Below are 23,167 nucleotides of genomic sequence, written 5' to 3'. Positions count from 1 at the left end.
GAATTTCTTTGAAAACTATTTGTACTGCAAGCCTAAAAATGTTATTTAATGGTAAAGAATTTACCTACCATTTGGGTTCTGTGATGACATCTTAGTTGCAATTGTCAAACTGTGCCTTGCAAGAATCTTTTCCACCCACCCACTAGACGCCTTAAACTCAGGACACTCGTCACGGACAAGCAGCCTTGCTTGTGCTTGGATTGCATCTCTTGTAACAGGTGTCCCTTTGTCCTGCTGCCTTAGCACCCACTGTAAAAGTTTCTCATCTGTTTCATTGGAATAACTCAGACGACGTCCACCACCTCCGGGTGAGCGTTTTTCCTTTTTCACTGGAGGGCCATGTTTACACCATACTTGCACAGTTGATCGTGGGACATTGTACTTGCGAGATGCTTCTCTAACTGTTGTTTCCTTTGCATAATTGACAACTTCTTGTTTCTGGTCTGTTGAATATGTTTGATAACCTGGCAGCAGTCCCTTTGCAGTTAAGCTTTCATCAATAATTGGGCCAAGGGCAGCTTCATCCATAAGAATAACATAAAGCAAAAAATCACATAAATTCCACATTTTCAAATGTTCCACACATCACAAACGTCAAACAAGAGAACTAAGCCTGAATAAGTTTGTTAAAGAGCTAAAAAAAATGTGTGTGTGTCTTAATAATCCAAGTCTCTGTGAGACACCTCTTTGATGAAATGTAAAGCATTCGGATATATATTCGGCTACCACTTTCAAGACTTAATTTTGATAACTCAATGGAAAATTCAGAACTACCCCTAAAAATATTGAAATAAGAACGAAGGGTAGGTTCGAACCTGTGACATGTGCACTTTGCACTTCCATTTTGAGCCCATTAATACACCTATTTGCCCCCCCCCCCCCCCCCCCCCGCACAAAACCAGAAATTTAACAGTCCATTGGTTGAGTGATCCAGCAAGCACCTGAAATCCCCTCACTATACCTCATTGAGACTTTGTCATCACTGAGGTAAAAATGAGCATATAGTTTTCTGCTTTTGATATAGAAATGAGCCACACAAAGTTTTTGCATATGAAGCCTCTTGTGTGACTGCTATGTGCTTGTTTGTTTCCGGTGATGTGCATGTGGGTTTTTACAACTTAAAACTGGCTTTTTTAGTGTGCCTTGCAAAGCTGCCCTGCTCGCTGTTAACAGTGGGTTCTTTACCATCTTGCAGGGTCAATTTACAAGTGTTATGAGAAAGGGAACTGTAGTTTTTCGGTTTTAAGGCGCAGCATTTTTTCTCAAACAAATTGCTTGTTTCAAAATGTGATCTGAACTCAAGGTGCGTCTTATAGCCAAGTATCTTCTTGCAACAAACAGGGCAGTCAACTCTCCCAGATAATCCGGGAGAATCCAGATTTTGGACTGAATCTCCCGACCTCAAGATTACGATCTGAAATCTCGAGGTAAATAGGCGAAGTTTGTCATATCTAGGAGACCCAGACTTACTGAGCATTTTCAGAAGATGAAGGATGAACCAATAAGCCCTGTCATAATGTGAATTAAAAAGCTACCATATGCAGATGGCATAAAACACACATACATCAACGGAGTGAAGATGGGAAGTGTCCTATCGAAAACCTACTTGATGGAATGAATGAATGATCGAGACGGACGGAGAGAACCAGTCCAAGCAATCCATGCACCCAGCAAAAGAGCAGATGCTGTAAGTTCTGTCTCTTGTTTCACCCCTGCTGGACAGGAGGATTAAAACTCTGCCTTGCGGTCAACAAGACATTCACCAGATAATTATACAAAATTATACAGTTAGGTTTCAGTCATTTTCTTATCCCCAAGAACAAACATTATTATCGCTATATATGCACTCTCTGTATATCCTTTTGTAAAACCTTGTCTTAAAGTGGTACTATGATCAAAAAACCATTTCCTTTTTTTCTTCAGATTTTGAAAGCGTGTTCACTTAACACATAACTGGCAAACTTTTGAGCTTTGAGTTTTATCCAAAGGCTGTTTATTTTGAGTGTAAGTTTTGGATTTCATGGTCCGCCATTACTCATGTTCAAAACTGGCCGATTGGACCTCAGAGGGTTGGATCTAGAGAAAATGACGTCATTTACTCACTAGCTTAAAATTTCAGCATGTAAACGCATTATATTATATACGCAAAACACGGCAGGGATGGCACTAGGATTTTTCAATCCGGGTCCTGGGACCCGCATGTTTGGCCAAATTGGGGTCCCAAGCATTTTTTGGAGGTCCCAAAATCTTGGTGACCCTCTGCGAGAAAAAGAGTATGTTTTAAATTATGAGAAAAAGAGAGTAACCAACTTGGAATTAATATTGACGCATATGCATAGGACCGGCCGACAAAGGCTTTTTCTAGAGCCGTTACATTCATTCCTGGACAAGAACTCTGTTAATGAAAGAGCACCCTTTCCAAGGGTTTACGCATCACTGGTTTCCTCCCTTAGGAGCAACGAACAGTGACGTCTTTTGCTATATATTTGCATTCAGTGACTTGCAGAGTACATTCCTCTGAAGAAGACCGCAGAAGGCAGTCGAAAATTTAGTTTCAACCTTTTTAGATGTTTTAAACCCCATTTCTTAGAACTTCAATTATGATCACAGATCGCTCCAACAGTTTTACAAACAACAGAATATACTGACAAATCAAAGCAAATTTTGAGTTATTTAAGTCAGTGCCTTGCGTCCTGGGACGCATTAAAATTTCGATGATGCATTTTTTGGATTTTATTTGCATAAAAATGCAGGATTTCTGCGTTAATGCGATCCCTGCACGGGTTGAAAAGTCTGAAAGCCCGAAACTCCCGTGCTGCATATTAATTAGGCCACGTACACACGCATTGCATTCTTAAACTAGTGCGTATTTGACGTCATTTTCTCCTCGACCCAGCTCTCTCAAGATTTTAAAGTTAGTAATGACGGATCAATAAATAAGAAAATTCCAGCTAAAATAAACAGGTGTCTTTTTAAAATCAGAACTTAAAACTTGGGTGAGTTAGTGTTTAGTTAACATAGTTTTGAAATCCAAAGGAAAAACAATTTTTTTTTTGGTCGTAGTACCACTTTAAAAAGTTTCATACACAGATAAAATACTCTTACCATCTCTGGAAACATCACTATTATGGTTTCCATTTATTGCCGTGTCCATCACATCATGTTCATTCATGGGTGAACCTCTTCCATTTCTGTTTCCATTTTCTTCAAAAAGGTCTTGCACAATCTCCCTTTTATATCTTTTTGGCCCATAACTAGGTCCTCCATCTTCGTCTGAGTCATGGCTGGAGAATGATGCTTCCACGTCAGACTCCTGTTTGTAAATAAATGCTTGTAATTAAACATGTATAATTTGTGTCAAGGAAAGGGTTTCTCATGACTTACATGTGTATATGCATCAGGACAATATTATTATGTGTCTGAATTAACTGACTATACCCTATAGTCAGCCATGTTCCCTCCCTTGCGAATACCACAGGATCCCCCGGGTTAGCTCTAGTCTTAGGGTGCCTTCCTTTTGTCAGAACTGGCCGGCCAGACCCTTCAGTTTGCAAAGAAAATGCAACAGTTTAAAGGAACACTTGCATGATAATCCCTTGCATTCTTCTGGAGGAGAATACATCATCATCAAAGTGTGTTAATTTGAAGGCGTTGCAGAGTAATCCTTCCAAATGTCCAGTCTGGCTGGTCAGTTCCATTAAACGGAAAGCGTCCTTAGACTTGGTGGGTTACCTGTGGGAAGAACATTAACTGCCAAATTTGGCAGCCAGCTTTGGAAAATACATATATCGACACATGGTGTCTTCTTTGAGCTCCTTCATTTGGGAATTAAAGCCTGGTTATGTCCTGCTACATGTTTCCCTGAAGTGATCTATTTTTGTTGTTGCTAATTTGTTATTTGGTTGTCATTGATTTTGATCTATTATTGATTATTACTATCATTATTATTTATAAAAGCTTTTTTTTTTTTTTTGGGGGGGGGGGGGGGTAGCTGTCCCTGTGATTCATAGCACTAGGAAGTTTTTCTTTTCTGCATCCTGACTATCCATAGATCAATGTAATATTATCACTCCTTGGTCGTCCTGGTGGCATCTCAGTCATAACTTGGTCTTCCCAAAATTTGTTCAATTGATGTTGGTAAGAAAAAATTTGGATGTAAAATGCAAAGAAATTCCCAACTTGGGTCACTGAGCAAAATTTTGGGTTAAAATAATAATAAGAAGAGTATATGTGTAATAAAGTGGCTAATGCCGTTAAACAGTGCTGAAATACTGTCTGATGAGTGTGTGAGCACGAAACTCGGAGTAACAGAGAATTTTGTCTCTTCGTTATATCTTCTTATAATAAGAAGAGTAAAAAGTTTTCGTAATTAAAGTGGTAACAACTCTTTCCCATTTAATGAATTTTTAAAATTGCTCAAATTGGGACGCTGTCTGGTCTCGAAGGGGATGCCTTATCAACAATAAAGCCCTGTCAAGAATTTACTGTCATGGAGGATAAGCATCACAGAAAAATATATCAAACAACAACAAAAAAAAACACTAAAAATAGACAAGAGATTATCCTTTGCACAGGATGCATACTTGTTTTCACAATTTCTAACAAAGATAAATTATGTGACTACCACAAGATTTTATTACCGGTGTTATTCTTTATAAACTTCAACTACACAAAATTATAAAAAAGGCCAGGATGATATGCAAATTAAACTGGATTACTACATTGAAAAGCAAACTTTGGACAGGGGAAGTAAGTCAAAATCAAAATAAACCTATTTCAAGATATGATGAAGGAAGAACTGGGCAGAATTCCTCTTTTTGCCAAAAAATGATTTGTAAATTTGTATCCTTTCAACTTCAAACTCAACAGAGTTTATAATGCCATAGATTTATTATAATTTCCAATAAAACAGCAGCTTTAAAATCCTTAATAATTTTATCTTAAGTCAAGAACCCCTGAAGCCTGATCAGGGCATTCTGTGAATTTTATTCATCTCTTGACCAGACCCAACCCAAAAATGAATTCAACAGGTAAGCACTACTTATTTAAGTATAGTCGACTTAACTCAAAACGTTTTGTCAGACACTTGTTGGAGGGCTGCTTTCAAAACGGAAAGACATCCCGATGCTTACTTAGAGGACGAACATTCTTACAGACAGGGTTTCACCCCTTCTGTAGACTTTGCACCTTTTTAAAGTACGCTGTATAGATGAGGCAACGGTCAATTCCAAACTGAACAAGCTAAAACAGTCTACTATGAACGAAAGAGTGTCTACCATCTGCCTCAACCGATTTTCAAATTTGCTATTTATTCCCGGTGCTGTGTAAACCCGATATCCTTCTCTTCCAAATAAATTAGCATGCTGAAAAAAAAAAGCTGGTGTGTACAAATTGACCAACTCGTAAGAGCTTCGCTTACGTGATCTCACCCCACGGAAAGGCGATCATTGCTATGTCTGAGAGTGAGAGAAAAAGAGTGGATCTTAAAAAGATCTTTCGAAATAGGAAGGCAGGACGGTTTGGAACTACGCCGCGACACAACACTCGACTAATTAGCTCAGTTTTGCAATATTTCGGTTATGAATATTTCATGTATTTTCGATGAAGAAAGCGGGCCAAATATACTACGCTTCCTCTTACAGGCTACGCGTAAAAAATTCCTAACGGCAAAATGGACTAGCCAAAAAGCTTAAGTTCAATGCACAGGTGTCTTCCCTTGAACCTAAATTTAAACGGAGGCCATCTGGCCGGCAAATTTGAACGTGGGCCACTCGTTGTTTCCTCTTCGCAACTCAAAGGACAAGGGGTGTCATCTGCCGAAAAATCGCATAGACGATCTCTTATTTCCTAGATGAAGCATCAGTTGTATGTTATGAGCATAACCAAAGTGATTCCAAGCGTGATCTACCCACAGATCTGATAGGGATTGCGGAAAGGTGCTTTCGAAACTAAGCCGAAGGGACGCTCATTTGTGTTCCCCTTAACTTCCAAACAACAAAGCCGGCGAGAATGGCCGATTTCCTTTCGCTTTGATCCGAAACACAGAATATTCAAAAAGTAGACAAAACTAAACGATTCAAAAATAAAACCAAGCACCGACTTTCTTTGTAAAATTACCTTAAGGATGTGCTCTGACTTGACCTTTGCGATGGCAGCGAGAGCTTTAGTAGACATCTTCGATGGACTAGACAACGCCACAGAGAGACGAAGGGGTACAAACAGACCTTCAACTTTCGCCGCACCCAACCGCTTGTAACCTTCAATTGCAGCCGAAACCAACGGCGATCAGTCGAAATCTTCCTCTCCTGCAAATTGCTTTTGAGAGGCTCTAACAAAACCCGTCTAAAAATAGTGTGCTTGGCCCCCAAACCCGACAAAACTAAACCAGGAGGCAACCGGGAAATAATGGGCCAGAATTTTTGAGTCAAAGTTTTTGGCCTTTGTTGTCAGGCTCAGCAGCTGATAGCGTAAGCCATCACGTGGTACATCCACTAAGAACGGCTTTTGCGCGTGCTCTGAACATAAGCCGCTGATAGAAATTTGCGGACCTTGATTTCAAGGAATTTAATTATCCGAGTAATTATATTCCGTATTAGAGGTAATCGAAGATAAAAGGAACATTCTATGTTTCAGATATAGTACCGATAAATCTAGCACTTTGCCAAAGTCTACAAATATTGGGTTTTCCTGGTTTAGCGGAAATAACTCTTGCAGAAATAGTGAGAGACGGAGTGGCATGTAAACTGGAAAAAAAATATTGACAAAATACCGCCGGATCTGCGCATATGAAATGACAAATAACTTTACACAGATCGATGAATTTGCATATATAAGTGGTGGTGTGTAGTTAATTTACTTCGACAGTTCTTGTGATGATATTCCAAGCCTTTTTCCAAGCTCGTTTACAAGTTTTTGACTGAGAGGAGGAGGATAGGACAGGTGTACAATGACGAATAGCTATGCCTCCTCCATGAAATTTTATTCGGTACCCTGGATAAACGTCACCAAATTTTGTTGAGCTTCCTAACGTAGTTGTATTTACCGATGTTTCCAGAAACTGATTGGCCCTTCAAACTTGACGTATTACCGTTTAGCATGTAATGTGACCGTCAGGAAGTCAGAAATGGTGGTTTTCGCGCGCTGTGACTGGTTAACTGTCAGGTGATTAGCAAGTACTCCTCACCTTTGACAGAAGCCGAAGAGAAACAAAATGGCTTACTGAAGTTTCAGTCCTTTTGGTCGTGAAGGTTTTTGGTCTGATAGTTTCTTAACAGGTGGCGCCCCATCAAATATCCTCTATTAGTATATACTAAAACAGCGGATAGCGTTGAACTCGCGGCTGATTGGCTCGTCAAACTCCGAATATCCTGTGCTATTTACCTCCGAGCAACTCGGGAAAAAATGGCGTCCCGATTTGCATCCGTGACAAGTAAAGAAAACATCCAAATTAATTTAATTTTTTGTGCTGTATATTATCTCACTGTTTTAGTATATACTAAAACAACTATTCACCTCAGCGTCGGTGGCTAGCGTTGGATATTTACCGAGCCATTTCGCGGCTCGGTAAATATCCACCTCCATTTCGGTGAAAAGTTCTTAACTATTCATTCGGTGAATAATTGTTGAGATTAAATAGAGACTCTTTACTTTTTCTCCGAACAAAAAAAAATGATCTAAAAAAAAGTACCTGATAAAAAAAATTCAAAAATTCTAAGCTATTCTCTTGATTGCAGTATGCAATTCATAATTTTTGTGTTTTGTTTGGTTTGGATCAACATGTGAAAGTGTTATCTTCCTTGCAATTTAAGATCAGGCTTAGGCAAACCTTATCACCACCACGAGCGAAGACCACCAAACATCAGTTCTGAAACCTGCCAGGGCACTGAATATAATACTTCGTTTAAACATCTGTTTGGATTGAATATGTTATCTACAAATTTCCAAATTTTTGCTCGGCGATGCCCTAAATTTTTCGAGGTTTTTGAAACCTTGAAATCAACTTTCTGAAACATAAACCATACGATTCGCAACCTGGGAGAAAGGGTCCTTTTATGTTTCGGAGGGGTTATTTTTGCAATTATTGGCACTCAAATATGGCCAGCTAACATTTTCAGGAAGCAAATAGTTTGCTTGGAAGTTCAAGGAAGGTAAATTTTAGCTATCAGTTTCTGAAAGAAAAGTTATCGGTCTGCAAGTGTCTTTACATCATGATTTTCAGAGGCAATATCGATATTGAAAAGACCAACTTCTTCCAGGTAATCATTGTACCTCTTTAACAAGCAAGCAAGGCTAATGCACCGATCAAATCGAAACTTCAACATCCTTACCCCCCCCCCCCCCGGGTAAACCACGGGCATTTGACTATCTTCTGTGCCCGGGGAGTAGGGAATTTCACCTTTGCCTGCGTAGGGTGGGGAAGATTGAACCGGAATTGTCAGGTTTCAAATAATTGTTTTTTTCGGGCGTCGAAGTCGCTAACAGCTATAAAACACGTGTTTGGACGAGATGGAAGAGTTTAAAGGAAGAGATGTAGCATTTGTGAGCAATTCGCTTACAGAAAGGGTCTTTAAAAGGTCTTTATTAAAGACGGCAGGAGCCGACGACACTTGTTCATTATTAGTAGTGTATGACAGACAAATTCGATGATAGGGTGGGGCATTTGAACACAACTTTGGACAGAGGGGCGGGAATTTGAATGATCCAATCTTCAAAAGTTCAAATGCCCGGGATTTGCCCTGGGGGGAGGAATGTTGAAGTTTCGAGTTGATCGGCGTATAATGGAGCACTCTGGTTCGCTGATTTTTGGTCGGGATTTTACATTCGGACCTTTTCTATGGTAACGGCCCGTTTCCGTAATTTTTCTCTCCCCCGCATAATTCAAGTAAAAGGGTAATTTTTTTTCTTCACAACAGCACAATTATAACAAGCGGAATATAGTTTTACATCTGGAAGGTTACCGTTCAAAGTTCGCTGATGGAAGGCGATGATTACGGACATTCACCGAAGCGGAGAAGTGTCCGATCGCTTAGATGCCATGTAACAACAAACAGCTTACTGGCCTCGCTTGCTCGGGACCGCACTGGGGAATATTGGCCCTCGATCGGTCGTTTTTGTACCGATTCGCTGCGTTCGGTCCGTACTAACACGACGACCCCGTTATTGTTATTATTACTATTATTATTATTATTATTATTATTATTATCATTATCATTATCATTATCATTATCATTATCGTTATCGTCATCGTTATTGTTATTCTTTTGTTATTGTTATTATTATTATTATTATTATTATTATTATTAGAGCGGTTTTCAATTGAGTGTCGAAAGTAATTAGCTAATTACTTTGGTTTTGCATCTACTTCGCTCAGTGATTGGTTCAAAGTTTTCGCGCCACTTTTTCAACCAATCAGAACCTGAAGTGAAACCAAAACCAATTGTGGCTCGCGCGTGCACATTTTCCCGCCTTTTGTGTGGGCTACGTGTAATTACTTCGAGTTTTGATTGGTTTACTGGATTGTCTCAGTCCTTTTTGATTGGTCAAAGTAATTACTTTGGTTTTGGTTTTACGACACTCAATTGAAAAGCGCTCTATTATTATTATTATTATTATTATTATTATTATTATTATTATTATTCCAATAACTAAGGTTTCCGATAAGCATTTAAGAATAAAAAACAGCGATATAAAAGAATGACGTTTCGACGGCTCCATGCAATCATTCTCAAATTCCAAAAAAAAACTTTAGTATAAATACACAGGTGATTATGCACAATCGCGCGCTCTCCTTGGCTCGCTATCTCGGATTATCAGCCGATAATCACCTCGACGGACAAAATGGCTGCCAGTAGTCGTTTTGCCACTGTAAGTGAAGATGATTTCGTGTTGAAATTTTTTTTTCTCTTTTTTGAAATAATCACCTGTGTATTTATACTAAAACAATTATTCGCCTCAGGCTCAGTGATTATCGGTGAATATTCACCTCGACTTCGTCTCGGTGAATATTCACCGATAATCACTGAGCCTGAGGCGAAAAATTGTTAAATATAGACATATTTTTAACCCCTAAAAATTTTTCATCTGTTCGGATTTCCTAGCTGAAAGTCTAGTGATCCGAAAATTATAGGGATCAAAACTTACCTTTTCGAAAATTTTAGCCGGAGAAAAGGTTCCCGAAAATTCTAGGTGGCCTTTTTAGGGTAAAAATCCGTTTAAAATGGGCGATTCTATGGAGGTATATCTATGACAAAATTCAATAATCGGCATTTGAAATAAAATCGTCCAAATGAATACATGAATACATCAATCCAAAGCTGAATGGCAACAAGCCGATTCCGAGAGGCATAACGCAAAAAGACATAACGCAAAAGAGGCATAACGCAAATAGGCATAACGCGAATAGGCATAACGCAAGTAATCATCAAGCAATAAGGCATGACGCAAAGACGCATAACGCAAATGCCCATAGCGCAAAAAGGATAACCCAATGAGGCATAACGCAGAGCCATAATGCAGAGGCATAACTTAAACAGGAAGAAAAAGTTCGATAGCGATTATATGTTCTTTCCCTTGAACAATCATTTGACGTTTTTTTTTTAGAGCTGCAATTATTTACGGAGTACACAGCTAGTCTCCATTCTTCAAAGGGCCTTTGCATTATGGCTATTTTATGTTATGCCTTTTGTGTTATGAATATTTGCCTTATGCTTTGCTGTGTTATGCCTTTCTGCGTTATGCCTTTTTGCGTTATGCCTCTTTGCGTTATTTCTCTTTACGTTATGGCTATTTGCGTTATGCCTTTTTGCATTATGTCTGTTTGCGTTATGGCTATTTGTGTTATGCCTCTTTGCGTTATGCCTTTTTGCGTTATGCCTCTCTGCGTTATGTCTCTTTCCGTGATAGCTTTAGGGTTAGAGTTAGGTTTAGGGTTAGGTTTAGGTTTAGGCTTGTTGCCATTCGGCTTTGGATTGATGCATTCATGATTTGGACGATTTTATTTCAAATACTGATCATTGAATTTTGTCATAGATATACCTCCATGATTCTACCATTTTTCAGATGTTCGGAAATCCTAGGAGAGGCAGGCAAGCAAGAAATTTTACAACAATTGTTCCGAAAATTCTAGATCTCAAATCGTCTTCCGAACAGATATTTTCCGAAAATTGACGTTGGGTGCCCCTGTTTATTTAGAACAAAATATATTTCCTTTTTGTGTTATTAAAACGCTTGATTAGAAGCGAGTACTGAATACATAAAAAGGCATTACGTCATCCATGGAATTGAATCTGTCGACGTTGCAACTTTCATTGGCAGGGAAATAACCACCGTCCTAAAGATTGAATTATGTGACTCGCGTGACTACTTTAATAACCCTTTACTCGTGTAAAAAAACAAATAAATTTAATCGTGACTTTTAAGAAAGAAAGCTGTAAGTTGTGAATACTGTTATTATGGTATCGTTCATACCCATACATATCCCGAAGAAAGTTGCAGACTAATTAAGACCATTACGTCATCGGATATTTTACAACGGCTACGACTGATGGTGCAATCGGAAATTTCACCTCGGCTATATGTGATAGTGCAATAACTTCTTGTGCAGTCGTTGTTGTCAGTTGTTGTGCTATAGATTGATCAAGTGACTTTGTGTCTATAGTCATCAGTGAATCAACAGGGACTGCTTTGGAATGTGCTCTACGTTGCGACTATAGTGGTAAGAAAACAGATAAATTTTTAATGCGCGGTTAAAGATCTAAAAGATCTTCTTGTTTAATTTATGAAAAACAAAAAACCAACACTTAACACTCAATCTGACTCCATGAAAGCAAAACTTTTTATTTGACAAGTCAAGCGCACCACGCTTGAAATTTTATTTTATTTTATTTTCTCTTATTATCATATGCAGTGAGACCTTCACACGTACATTTCACTATATTATGAACTCACCTAAAGTTTTTATTTGAATTTGAGAATGATGGCATGGAGCCGTCGAAACGTCGTTCTTTTATATGGTCTTTTTTTTTCTTCAATTATTTAAATAATTGAATGTAATAATTATGTACATATTCAAACGTTCTCTTAGCCTTCTTAATCTTGTAAGAAATATTGTAAAGTTTAAATAAATATTATCATTATTATTATTATTATTATTAGTAGTAGTAGTAGTAGTAGTAGTAGTAGTAGTAGTAGTAGTAGTAGTAGTAGTAGTAGTAGTAGTATTATTACTATTATTTCCAAGAAAGAAAGGACATATTTATTTCATAGTCAACTGGCGAGGCCAGAGGCTTATATGGCAAACAATTGACCTCTGGCAGGACTGAGCCCATCACCTCCTGCCTCTGGCCAATATTTCCCAGTACGGCCCTCGCACTCGGTTAGTAAGAGGTTATTAACCATTACAAGGAAATAGAGAGGTTAATTTGAATTTTCTTCGTTGGTTGGCACTACTAGCCTTTAGTCTTTTTTGGGATTAAAATAACATTTGAAGTCGTTACATCTCTGAGATAGTACGCGCGCTGTGATTGGCTAATTTGGCGGGCAGTATTCTACAGTACGGCGTGCTAAATGTGAAAATTTGATACACCATTTTCTAGCATGTTTCTTTGTTTATGTGAAATAAACTTGGGAAATTGTTTGACTCTTGCAAGCGACTATTTAAAAAAGCTAACAACATTTATTCCTTTTTCAGGTTTCTATGCATGCCAGGCCTCGCTTACGGAACCCGCGCCCGCAGTGCACGCAGCGGTCAAAAGTGTGTTATCACTGTCATCCATTTGCCCTTTCACTGTGCCTTTCTGTGCGTAAATGACGTTGTTGTCGATCTACCCCATCGAAAGGACGTTACCAAAGTCTTTTTTCGCGAAGTTAACACAAATAAATACATACGTCTTTTACGCTTGATTCGAAAATACCAGACTGAATTCGTCTGAAAATAGTTAGAAAAAGCACAAATAACAGCCAAAGCCCAACAGTTGTCATTCGAATGGCTGCTCGCCGGCAACCCAGTTTTGGCGCCAAAGTTTGTTGACAAAAAAAGTTGCCACAAAATCTTTTAAATGGTTTTCTAGTTCTTTAACTGCAAATCTATTGACGTGGCATTGGATAGCACAGTTTTTCCCGCTCACTGAATTCTAAATGGTCAATTTAAATTTCAGTAGCTCTCGCCGTATGCACGGCAATCATTTATGGTCTGAGTTGAACATTCCGCGTGGCTTCAACAAGTTCCTTTTCCCGGGTGACTTATTACCTCAGCGTGGATCTAAAAAATATCCTTCTAATCTCGTTTTGTTGGGCTGTACTTTAAGTTAAGAACAACAATAAAAGCAAGGTGACACACACTAACACGGTGTGGCCAACACATCACGCATGCGCACAACCACTTAAAGAGGTGCTAAAAACACCCTCCTGGTATGTTAGCTACGCCATGCTGATGAGGCCCTAAAGGCCGAAACAGCTGTCCATGGCTGCTAATTGACCAGGTGAAATGGTTGTGCGCATGCGTGATGTGTTGGCCACACCGGGTTGTGTTAGCGTGTGTCACCTTGCTTTTATAGTTTCGTAAATTACAGTAGAGACCTCGAAATCGGGTAGTGAGAGGAAAGGGATTGGTTAAGGCGTGCCTTTCTCAAAATCCATTTCATCAACGAAGGCGTTCCTAGACATGTGTGAGATCTCACCAGAAAATAATCGTATCGCCACGATCCGGTGTCGTAAAACCGGCATCAAAGCGTCCGGAAAATGCAAACAACTACGATGGTCCCGATAGGACGTTTTCAACCACCCTCTAGAGACATCAATAACAATAGAGAAATTTTGTCATCCACCAACATGGCGGCGATCACGTCAGGTGAGAACCACCTATTGGTACGAGATGTACAGTGACTGTAGCCTGCGAGAGGCATCCGGTTTTTTCGGCTCTAGAGAGTGAAAATAGAGTCGAAAAAACCAGAAGTTCTCGCAGGCTACAGAGTCTGATAAGTCACTAAGCGTACCAAAAGAAATCGCAGAATAAATTACTTTCGAGAACTCAACCGAAAACCGCTGAATGGGAGCCCTTTGAAAGCAGGCTGCTTTTTTGGCAATATGGGTCAGTATGACGTACCAAAGAATTTTTCTTATTGAATAAAATAGCTTTTTCATCGCTTGAATTCATTTGTTTAGATTTAAATGAACAGCAGTGCCTTTTTGCCCTTTTTCCTCCGATCTCTCTCTTGTCCGAGCAATGGGCACGACTTCAAGATCATTTTGCGATCTGTAGAAATAACAGACATTCACTTACTTCATTTACTTCAAATTGAAAAAAAAAACATACCAGATCGGAAGGAGGCGAATCTCGGCCCTGTGGAAACAAGCGAAAAACGGTTTTATCATTCATGCATGTAAAGATTAATTGTTGAACTAACGTGTTTAGTGGTCACATGATATTTATTTAGCCCTTGCTTCCCGAAAAGCAGCAAAATATTGACGAAAGTAAAAGTATTAGTTAACTAAATAATGCACCCAAGAAACAGTTGACGGGAATTTGCAACGCACTCCCCTACCCCAAACACTTTCGTTTTTGAGACTCGTCGAGAATAGACCACTTATTGACCCCGCCACTCTCCTTCTGCAACCTCGTCCTCGGAGCGGGAGAGAGAGAATGGACCTTTCTCTCTCGCGCACCAGGGAAGGGAAGAAGACGAGGTTGCCTCCTTCTGATGTAAACTAGCACGTTTTGCTGCCACGTACTGTTCAATGAAGACTATAATGATGATAATAATATTGATAAAAATAATAATAATATAACAATAATTTATTTCTTTCATCCAACTTACAATATTTTACAATAAAATATAAAATCTTAACCAAGCATAATTTGACATTACAAAAAATTACAAAATTTATATAAAAATATTATTCTTTGAACCCGTGTGGATTAAAAAGTATTCATTTCTATAATTCAAAAAGCAGTTATTTAGACTAAAAACGTATTTTAAAAAATACTACTTAAAAACTTCTATTTAATACCTTCTTCAATTGTCTCGACGTCAATAATAATAATAATGATAATAATAATAATCACTACCATTACCATTCCTAATATATTTATAGCGTTTAAGCGGCAGTCATCAATGAAATCCCCTTGTGGGATTATGCTATTATTATTATTATTAGTAGTATTATCATCATCATCATCATCATCATCATCATTATCATTATCATTATCATTGTCGTTATCATTATCATCGTTTTTTTAACCCTATGTCACTGGGGACTTCATAGAGACATTTAACATCGTGTATTTTTTGGAAACAAACGGCAAACCTCTGAGTGTAACGTGCGGTAAGTGATTTTCCGCAGCGTTTTTCACGTAAAATTCTGTATTGATTTAACTCTTAAATTAACACATTTGATTTTCGCTGACCATTTGCACATCCTTGAGGACGCTGGCTCGGTTGAATTAAAATATGTAAAGTAAAACAATAATCCAACCAGGTGCGTTTTTTTCCCGCCAAATGCCGAACCTTAATCTTTTTTTTTTTGCCACTATAGCAAACGGCAAACCGCGGACGGGTAATAGCGCGGTCGACTTTAAAAACGCGATCCTAAATGTCGACTATCAATTTTTGACAGCAGATAGAATTTTTTTTTCCACTGGCAGCATCCTTTCATGTTCGATCAAAATAAACGCATTTTCAACAGACGAAATTGAAACAACTATCAACGATATGTTGAATTATTGCAGAGCTTCGTTGATAGCCTTCGAACAGCTTAGTTAATACACTGATGGGTCAACAACTGTACAATTTCATTTATCTGTCAGTAATTTATGGTGTCCTTTCCAGTGAAATCCCTGTTACTCACCAGATCAGACACCGGTGACAAGGGTCTACCATGTTTGAGCAGAATGGAGTTAAATCGCTGGATTCTTTGTTTGCAGGTACTACAACTCATGAGGTAATAAGACACTGCCTCACGTGGGAGAAATGCGTAAGTGTTTGCAACCTAAAACATGAAAATATAACATTCTTAGGTGGAATTGAGTGGACCGTTTTCAGCTTTAATACATGTCGCAGCATTTCAGATTATGCGGCAATTTTACTGAGAGAAATTATTCATTAAATTTCTCCTCCCTTGCAGGCAGCCAGGAGCCTACGCGGCCGGTGCAAAGGGATTTTTCATCATACTGGCTTCGCGGAAATTTTAGGTTTTTCAAGATAAAACCCAAGCTAGCAGTAGAGAGAGAAGCGTGTTCGGCCCGTGTCTCGCCTGTCATTCAGGGACTGGTTGCTCGAAGCCCGGTTAGCGCTAACCGTTGGTTAAGAGGTATCAAAACCAACAGGTTTCCATGGTATTTAACGCTGCGATTAGCGCTAACCATGCTTCGAGCAACGCGGGCCAGTTTGGGTTTTCTTTATGGGAACCATGGACAAGCTACATGACTCGGACAGCAATCGCCAAACTAACATCAACAACAGTTGAGAGCCCTCTGTTTCCGAGTTCACGTCTTACATGGCAACACCATTATACGTAAATGAACATTTCATTTGAATTCCGAATCAATACGCAATGACAAGATCAAAGGAGAGTAATGGCGACACTAATTCTGCTTTGCTTTAAGCATTTGTGGTTGTCAGTTTACTTGTTGTACATGAAATTACCAATTTACTTAAAGAAACAGTTTTTCTAGTCTGCTTAAGTCATGTTTTGATCCTCAATGAGTATCCCAAATCTTTCATCCTTCGTAAGAAGAGATTTCATTTACATTTGACAGATCTTCTGTGATTCCAGATGATACACTTCCGATCGGTTTTTGATTTCTTGTCTAAAGCCATTATTGAATATTAACCACAAGGCCGATCTCATAACTTTAAGCCAAAATTGCACTCATCGGTTTTGTATGGTCTCACTATACTTATTGGCTTAATATTCTGGCGGGATTTTCCAACCAATGAAAAACTGAAGCAAAGCCAAAAGTATCATGGCAGACGCGCTTTGAGCATGTCATATGCAAATGAGAGCATCGAAATCTGATTGGTTGATCGCACTGTTTGATCCTGTTGTGATTGGTCGGAAAATTATTTTGTTTCTTGATTGAAAAACGATAACGCGCCAGTTATGGTGAATTTTCCTCGCTGTGTCCAAAAGAACTGTTTTGCACTATTCATGATGCGCTCCTTTTTGTTCAAAATGAAAGAGTGATTGACACATTCAAGGACTGTCTCCCTTACAGCTATAAACTGTCATGGCATATTAACACCGAATTTGCTTTAAACCTAATGAATTTGTCGGTGGTAAGTTGGTTTGAGTTCCTTAATTATCGCAACATTGGTTTTGAGATTCCTTTGCTCAATCGACCAATCATGTCTCTCAATGTTTTTTTATTCTTAGAGTTATCTCTGTTTTTAACTTGATGAATTAAGTCTGCTTTGGAGATCAAAATGTAACTTACATCCTAAGAGAATAAATTAAACTCCGGACGCGAAAAGCTCATTAATTCGTATTTAAAATACTGTAAGTGTCGTACCCATGTAATCAAGAGAGATTGTGTTCCAAACTATATCAAAGAGAATACATTTGTAAAAAGATGCTTGATCTTTTTTACAGTCTGGCATTATAAAAAAAATAAGTCGACAATATTTGAAATATTTTACAACAAATTCCTTATCTTTTACCGAGCATTTCACTCAAATCACATCAGTCAAGCTTGATGATTCTCATCTTTCTCTTATCACATTTTTCATAAGACAGTCCTTCAAGATTAAAAAAATTATTTCTTATTTGCATTGACTAGACGAGGAAAATGTTAAGTTTTGGTAAATGAATTGACAAGTATGTTGAAAATCGCGAAAATGACTGCGGATTACAATTGAGGAAAAAAAGCGTTTAAAAGGGCTGGAAATATATTAAAAATTCTACTGGAAACAATAAATGAACCGATAGAAAACCGGAATCACCTTAGACATGAAAAAATGTATAAGAAAATTATCCTTGTAGGAGGTTATAGGAAGCTGTCATCTATGAGAGTGGACTTTGCTTAAGCTTACTCTTTGAGATGGAAGAGCAATATAAACATAATTTCCCCAAATTTGCCCCTGGGCGATGAAATATTCACTATATGAAATTGTCAATAAAAAAAGCCCACATTTTCTGAAATGCGGTTCCTTAAAGCATTGGACATCCCATTTTACAATTTTGACGCTGAAGCTAAAGGCAGAAATACTAGATATCTTAAGCTATTTAATGGTCTTTAATATTTTCATGGGATCTTGCCTTGGCGCTGACTTCCTCTGTGCGGTTTCGTCACTAAATGGGCTTTAGGTTTCTCTGACGTCGTTCATCTTTATTCTGTATATAACTTTATGTCTTTTGAATCGGAATGTCTTCACGGTGTAAATTTGTCGCAGCTGGCGTTGCTGGATATCCGAATTCCCTCTAGCCCAAGATATACAATAAAACTTAGACGTCCGAGTAGATAGAAAAACACCCCAAAATCTTCACACAAACAGTGCTCTATATTGTTATTTGGAGAACAGTTTAATCTTCAAAATTAAAGTAATAAAAATGATAAAAACTGAAAAATCGTTTTCCCCTAGTGCGTAACATAGGTCAGTGAATTTCTACGTGAGCTGTCACCCTGAAATTGTTTTCAAAGAAATAACAAATTTCTTTAGTTCAAAGTACATTTAGTACATAAAAGAGCAAGGACTTTCCTAAAGGTAAAACGGCAATAAAGAAATGTAATAAGAAAATGCAGATTTTGATTTATTGTCATTATTAGTTTGATGAAGAAAACTGAATGAAATACAACCTTCAGCATTATTTTTCGACGTACAAACCGCCGAAAGTCAACACCGCACCCATGTTACACATGGTGGCTTGGTTTGCATCCCAAACTGGCAAAGACAGACTTGGAATCAGTGAAATATGATATTGTGGAATTGGAAAACTAATGTACATTTGACCCATGGCATAAATGGTGCATAAAAATTGGAAGTAGACACTGGTGTTAAGACGATTTGCTATTCAGTCGAGCAGCCGACAATCAAAGGAATATAATTAGTGAAATGAAATATCAAGCCGAGAAGGCAGAATTTCGAGACCTTTAAATTTTTCATATCCCTAGAGCAAATATCGTTCAAACGCTCGAGATGTTTACTGCGGAGGGTTTTAGTTTCTGCCATTTTGTTACAATAAATTTTTGTAAGGTCAAAAACAGCTGTCGGAATAATTTTGCAAATTACTTTGCCGGAGTCAGTTGACTATCAACATAGCACTTTGCCAGACTTAAGCTTAGACAACATTGCTATCTCATAACAATACTTTTTCAAGCCGTCATTTCAAAGTCTTTCAGATCTCGCAATTAAACGCACTTTTGTCCCACCTAAGGCGAAAATGGGTGGAAATTTCACTTTGCCTTCGAAGCGAAGGCTTTTAGCTACAATTATTCACAACACGTGTGTGAAGTGCCCAAATAAGGAATAAAAAATTAAAACGAGAATTAAACTGGGGGAAATAAAAATAGAAAAGGTTTATTTATCATGAGCGCACAAACTGATGTGGCTTGGAATGCAAAAAAGGAAAAAAAATTGAAAATATAGTTAAAATGGTGAAGACGAAAATGCCGTTGTTTCCACACCTATATTTAAAAACCGCGGACAAGATATTTGTTAAAATAAGAGAAGTTGTTTTCCCCAAAGGAGTCGACTTCATTTTATAGTGGCGTCCCATTTAACCACATCAATTTTTCATGTTTGCGCTCTTATCGATTTTGGTGACGTTGATGCCGATCTATAGCTCGACTAAAGCTCATCCCATATTTGGATTCGCTCTGTCAAAAAAACCGTGTCCTTATTAGCGATTCTTGAAAACCTCAACTAAGAAAAAAGATAAATAAAGCCCAAGATAATAGTATCACAATCAATGCAGTTGCCTTCTGTTCGCTGTAGCATGAAAATAATTTACTAATTTGAATATGGAAAACGGACGAGCGAGCTAACCTCTCTACTTGTCACGCGAACTTATCTCTCCCTATACAAACGAAATGCGAAATATTTCACTCAAATGGGGTGATTTTCGATTCCATACAAAGTGGAGGAATGAAGTGGCTAATGGTTGTTCGAATAAAGGAAGATTAGAGGACATCTTGACGTTCATTCACTGTTGGGACTTTTTTTAGCGCTAAGGGGAGGTCAATACGGATGCGCTCGATTAAAACATACTGCAAGTGCTTTGTGTTGAATTTCTCACCACCTCAAAATTGTCCTTAACGCCTTTGTGTTGTGAAAAGCCTCTTTAATTTTCTATAAGACGAACTTTAATCTTCTGTGTGAGACAGATCATTACACGCTCGCTGTAAAGTTAAGTCGCACATCCCGATCTGCATGGATAAGTACACCATAAAAAATAATTTTATCCCGTGCAATCGGCTTTTCCTTTTTAACACAACATGTTCCCCGCTAACTTTGCTCCGCATGGGCATAAACTGGGGCCTCGATCCCTCAAAGCTACGAGTGTTTTCAGCTTTCGGCCAAAGCCTTAACATGATTCGTACACTGACTCACTTTTCATAAATATTAGTTTATACTCTATCTAAAACTGAGCCGATTTAGTAATAAACTCACCGCTTTGTAAGTTTTTTTCTGTCCCACATGAACTCCCCTGTCATTGATGTGAACACTGCTTATGATATCAAAAAAATCGTCTGCTACAGCGACCCTGCGATATTCGACAACCTGGGAGCGATTTGAGTGTCCCGAGATCTTGTCTTCGTATGGGTACAACATCTCCACGCTCTAAATGCACAAGACATCCCACAAAACTCAATGAGAACCAAATGCAAACAAAAGCGTACTTAGTCAAATAATTTAAGTACAAAACCTTTGTCGCACAAGCTTACTTACTTTTCCATGAGCGGGAACCTTAACCGGTACGTATAAAACACCATAGCTTTGACCATCATTCATGTGAGCGATGCGGAACCCTTTTGACTTGACCCAGAAACGAAATTTAGCATCGGTTTCGATCTGGGGCTCGCCTAGCAAATATCTGCAGATTTTGTTAAACTTTTTCCGGGTGATCGTCTTTGTCCGACTGTTTTCCCCGTAGTTTAATTCAACCCAACCCTGGAAATTTCGCCGGAACGAAGATCTTTCCAGTGACATTGTTATAAGGAATACGCCCGAAGATAAAGGATGTACCAGAATATTCAACGATTGAATATTGCGAGGGATGGGTAAGCTTGGTGGCCCATGGAAGCAAATTGTCTGTGACCATCTGGTTTCCCATTGGACAAAACTCTCTGCATAAGAATGGCTTTGCGATAAAATACCCAATCCAAGCTCGAGCCAGCAGATGTCCCGAAATCGAACAATATTGTCAAAATTCTAGCATAATTTGGGATAATTGAGTGAAGGATGTTGTGCGGCGTTGTTGACGGGACGAACCAAATGACAACTAACGAGACAGTATTGAGAATTTCATCGGGACGCGTTTGCTAAAAAAAAGTATTGAAGTATACCATCGAAACTTCAGCATCGTACAATCAAGTAAAGCGTGCAAAGAGGACAATTGGAGTTTTAAACTGAAACTATTGTCACGATAGTCCAAGCGCAAAAAACACGCAAACCTATAGAATCACGGAATATTTTATATCGCCTGAATTCACTCTTTTGCAATAAACTACAAAGTTGTAAGATTAGTGCAAAGCCTTAAGAAACTGAATGGAAGCTATCAGCTGAGTAGGCCGGATGACATCCCGGAAACTTATATGCTAAATCCCCTGTGCTCTTTATTTCAAGCTATTTGCGAGGCATAGAATATGCAATTTAGGACAGTTTAAAACTCAAAACATCTCATTTTCAAAGTATTGCTCTGCATTTGAATTAAGCACTTCTTGTGAAATTTAGGCGTTTAAAGTAAATAACACTGAAGAATTTGTTTGCTCATGGAATTTAGGCTGAACAAAATGACAAACAACGAAATGCCATGTTTGCAGTAAGAAGTAATTCAAGATTTACCGGAATACATCCCTGATATTCGAAATTTCTAATTTCTCTATTTACCGCTAACATTTGTCATCCCTCAATAACCATTAATTGAACAACACCGTCGGGGTTTCAATTTTCGCCTCCGGCATACTATTAAAATGCTCTTAGCTCAAAATGTCTGCTTGACTGTTGAAGAAGTTACATCGTTTTATTTATTAAATTGCATATTTGTCGTCTTAAATTGATCAATTCACGAAGCAACCACTGCGAAAAAAAGTTAACAAGCACTTGGATGGATTTCGTACCACCAGCTACGAGAATTGTCGCTGTGCTCGACTCGCGGGAGCAAATAATTTAAACGAAAAGAAACAAGGAACTACACCCAAAAAACTCTTTCTTGCTCTGTTCACGAATGTGCGTTCGCCGCATTATGCTATGGGATACCTATTTTTCTATGGCTCATCTACAGATCATGGGCAAAAAATGCTCGTTTCTGAAGCATTTTAAAGTGGATCATTAACATCTTGTTCCAGACAGATATGTTTTGGGGGGTCTATTTAAAGCGAAAAATTGAAGGGCTGCCATGTTTATTAATTTTTCGGGTCGCCGTTTGTGTGACACAAACCCGCGACTTTACCAGATCCCGCGCTATTGGGTCCCGAGAGCTACAACAGATACCCGAAACAAGGATCCCAGGCCAGGATCAGAAATTTCCCTATAGTTACTCTTACCGTTAAGCTAAAAAATTACGTCAATATCTTGAAGTACCGAGAGAGGCAAGGATGATTTCTGTCTGACTGTACGGTAAATTGTCTGTAGTGTTTTCCTGACTTGTTCATAGATCTAGTTGTTCGAAAGCCGATTAACTAAACACAACCCCAGATTTAAAATAGCAACAGAGGTTTGAAGAATCCCAAATGAAAATGCTTTCAAAATGTTAGAAGGGCCTTGGGCAACACAAAAGGGAAAAAATCTTGTTAATATTTTTGTTTGTTTCATTTGTAAATGAACTTTATATCTATTAGAGTTTCCAGTTATCCAGGAGCTAATAGGACTTTGAGCAAGTGGGCCCAGAATTTCGATAGCCATTCATCATCGGCAGGCGCGTAGCGTCCTATACGCAAATACGCACGTGCGTACTTGAAGTGACCAGAAAATTTTGAAATTTTAAGCAATTGTTTCTATTTTTAACATTTTAC

General features: G+C 38.4%; 1 protein-coding gene and 1 long non-coding RNA gene across 2 annotated transcripts in view; one reads left to right on the top strand and one right to left on the bottom strand.

The window, feature by feature from the left end:
- The window catches only part of LOC138045128 (nucleolar protein 4-like), a 32,736-nt gene extending 11,556 nt beyond the window's left edge, over positions 1-21,180 (bottom strand). Inside the window, exons 1-6 of the mRNA XM_068891529.1 lie at positions 20,883-21,180; positions 20,604-20,774; positions 15,844-15,984; positions 14,312-14,338; positions 3,106-3,313; positions 69-518 (exon numbers count right to left, since the gene is read on the bottom strand). Coding sequence (XP_068747630.1) covers positions 69-518; positions 3,106-3,313; positions 14,312-14,338; positions 15,844-15,984; positions 20,604-20,774; positions 20,883-21,143 — 1,258 coding nt within the window. The 5' untranslated portion in view covers positions 21,144-21,180. The remainder of the gene's footprint in view (positions 1-68; positions 519-3,105; positions 3,314-14,311; positions 14,339-15,843; positions 15,985-20,603; positions 20,775-20,882) is intronic.
- Positions 11,577-16,254, top strand: LOC138045129 (uncharacterized). Its single transcript, XR_011131537.1, has 3 exons — positions 11,577-11,713; positions 15,920-15,969; positions 16,120-16,254. It is a non-coding gene; the product is annotated as an uncharacterized lncRNA (long non-coding RNA).
- Positions 21,181-23,167: the final 1,987 nt, after the last annotated feature.

The sequence above is a fragment of the Montipora capricornis genome, chromosome 4 (genome assembly GCF_036669925.1).
Source record: "Montipora capricornis isolate CH-2021 chromosome 4, ASM3666992v2, whole genome shotgun sequence".
NCBI lineage: Eukaryota > Metazoa > Cnidaria > Anthozoa > Scleractinia > Acroporidae > Montipora > Montipora capricornis.
This window is presented reverse-complemented; position numbering and strand designations above follow the sequence as displayed.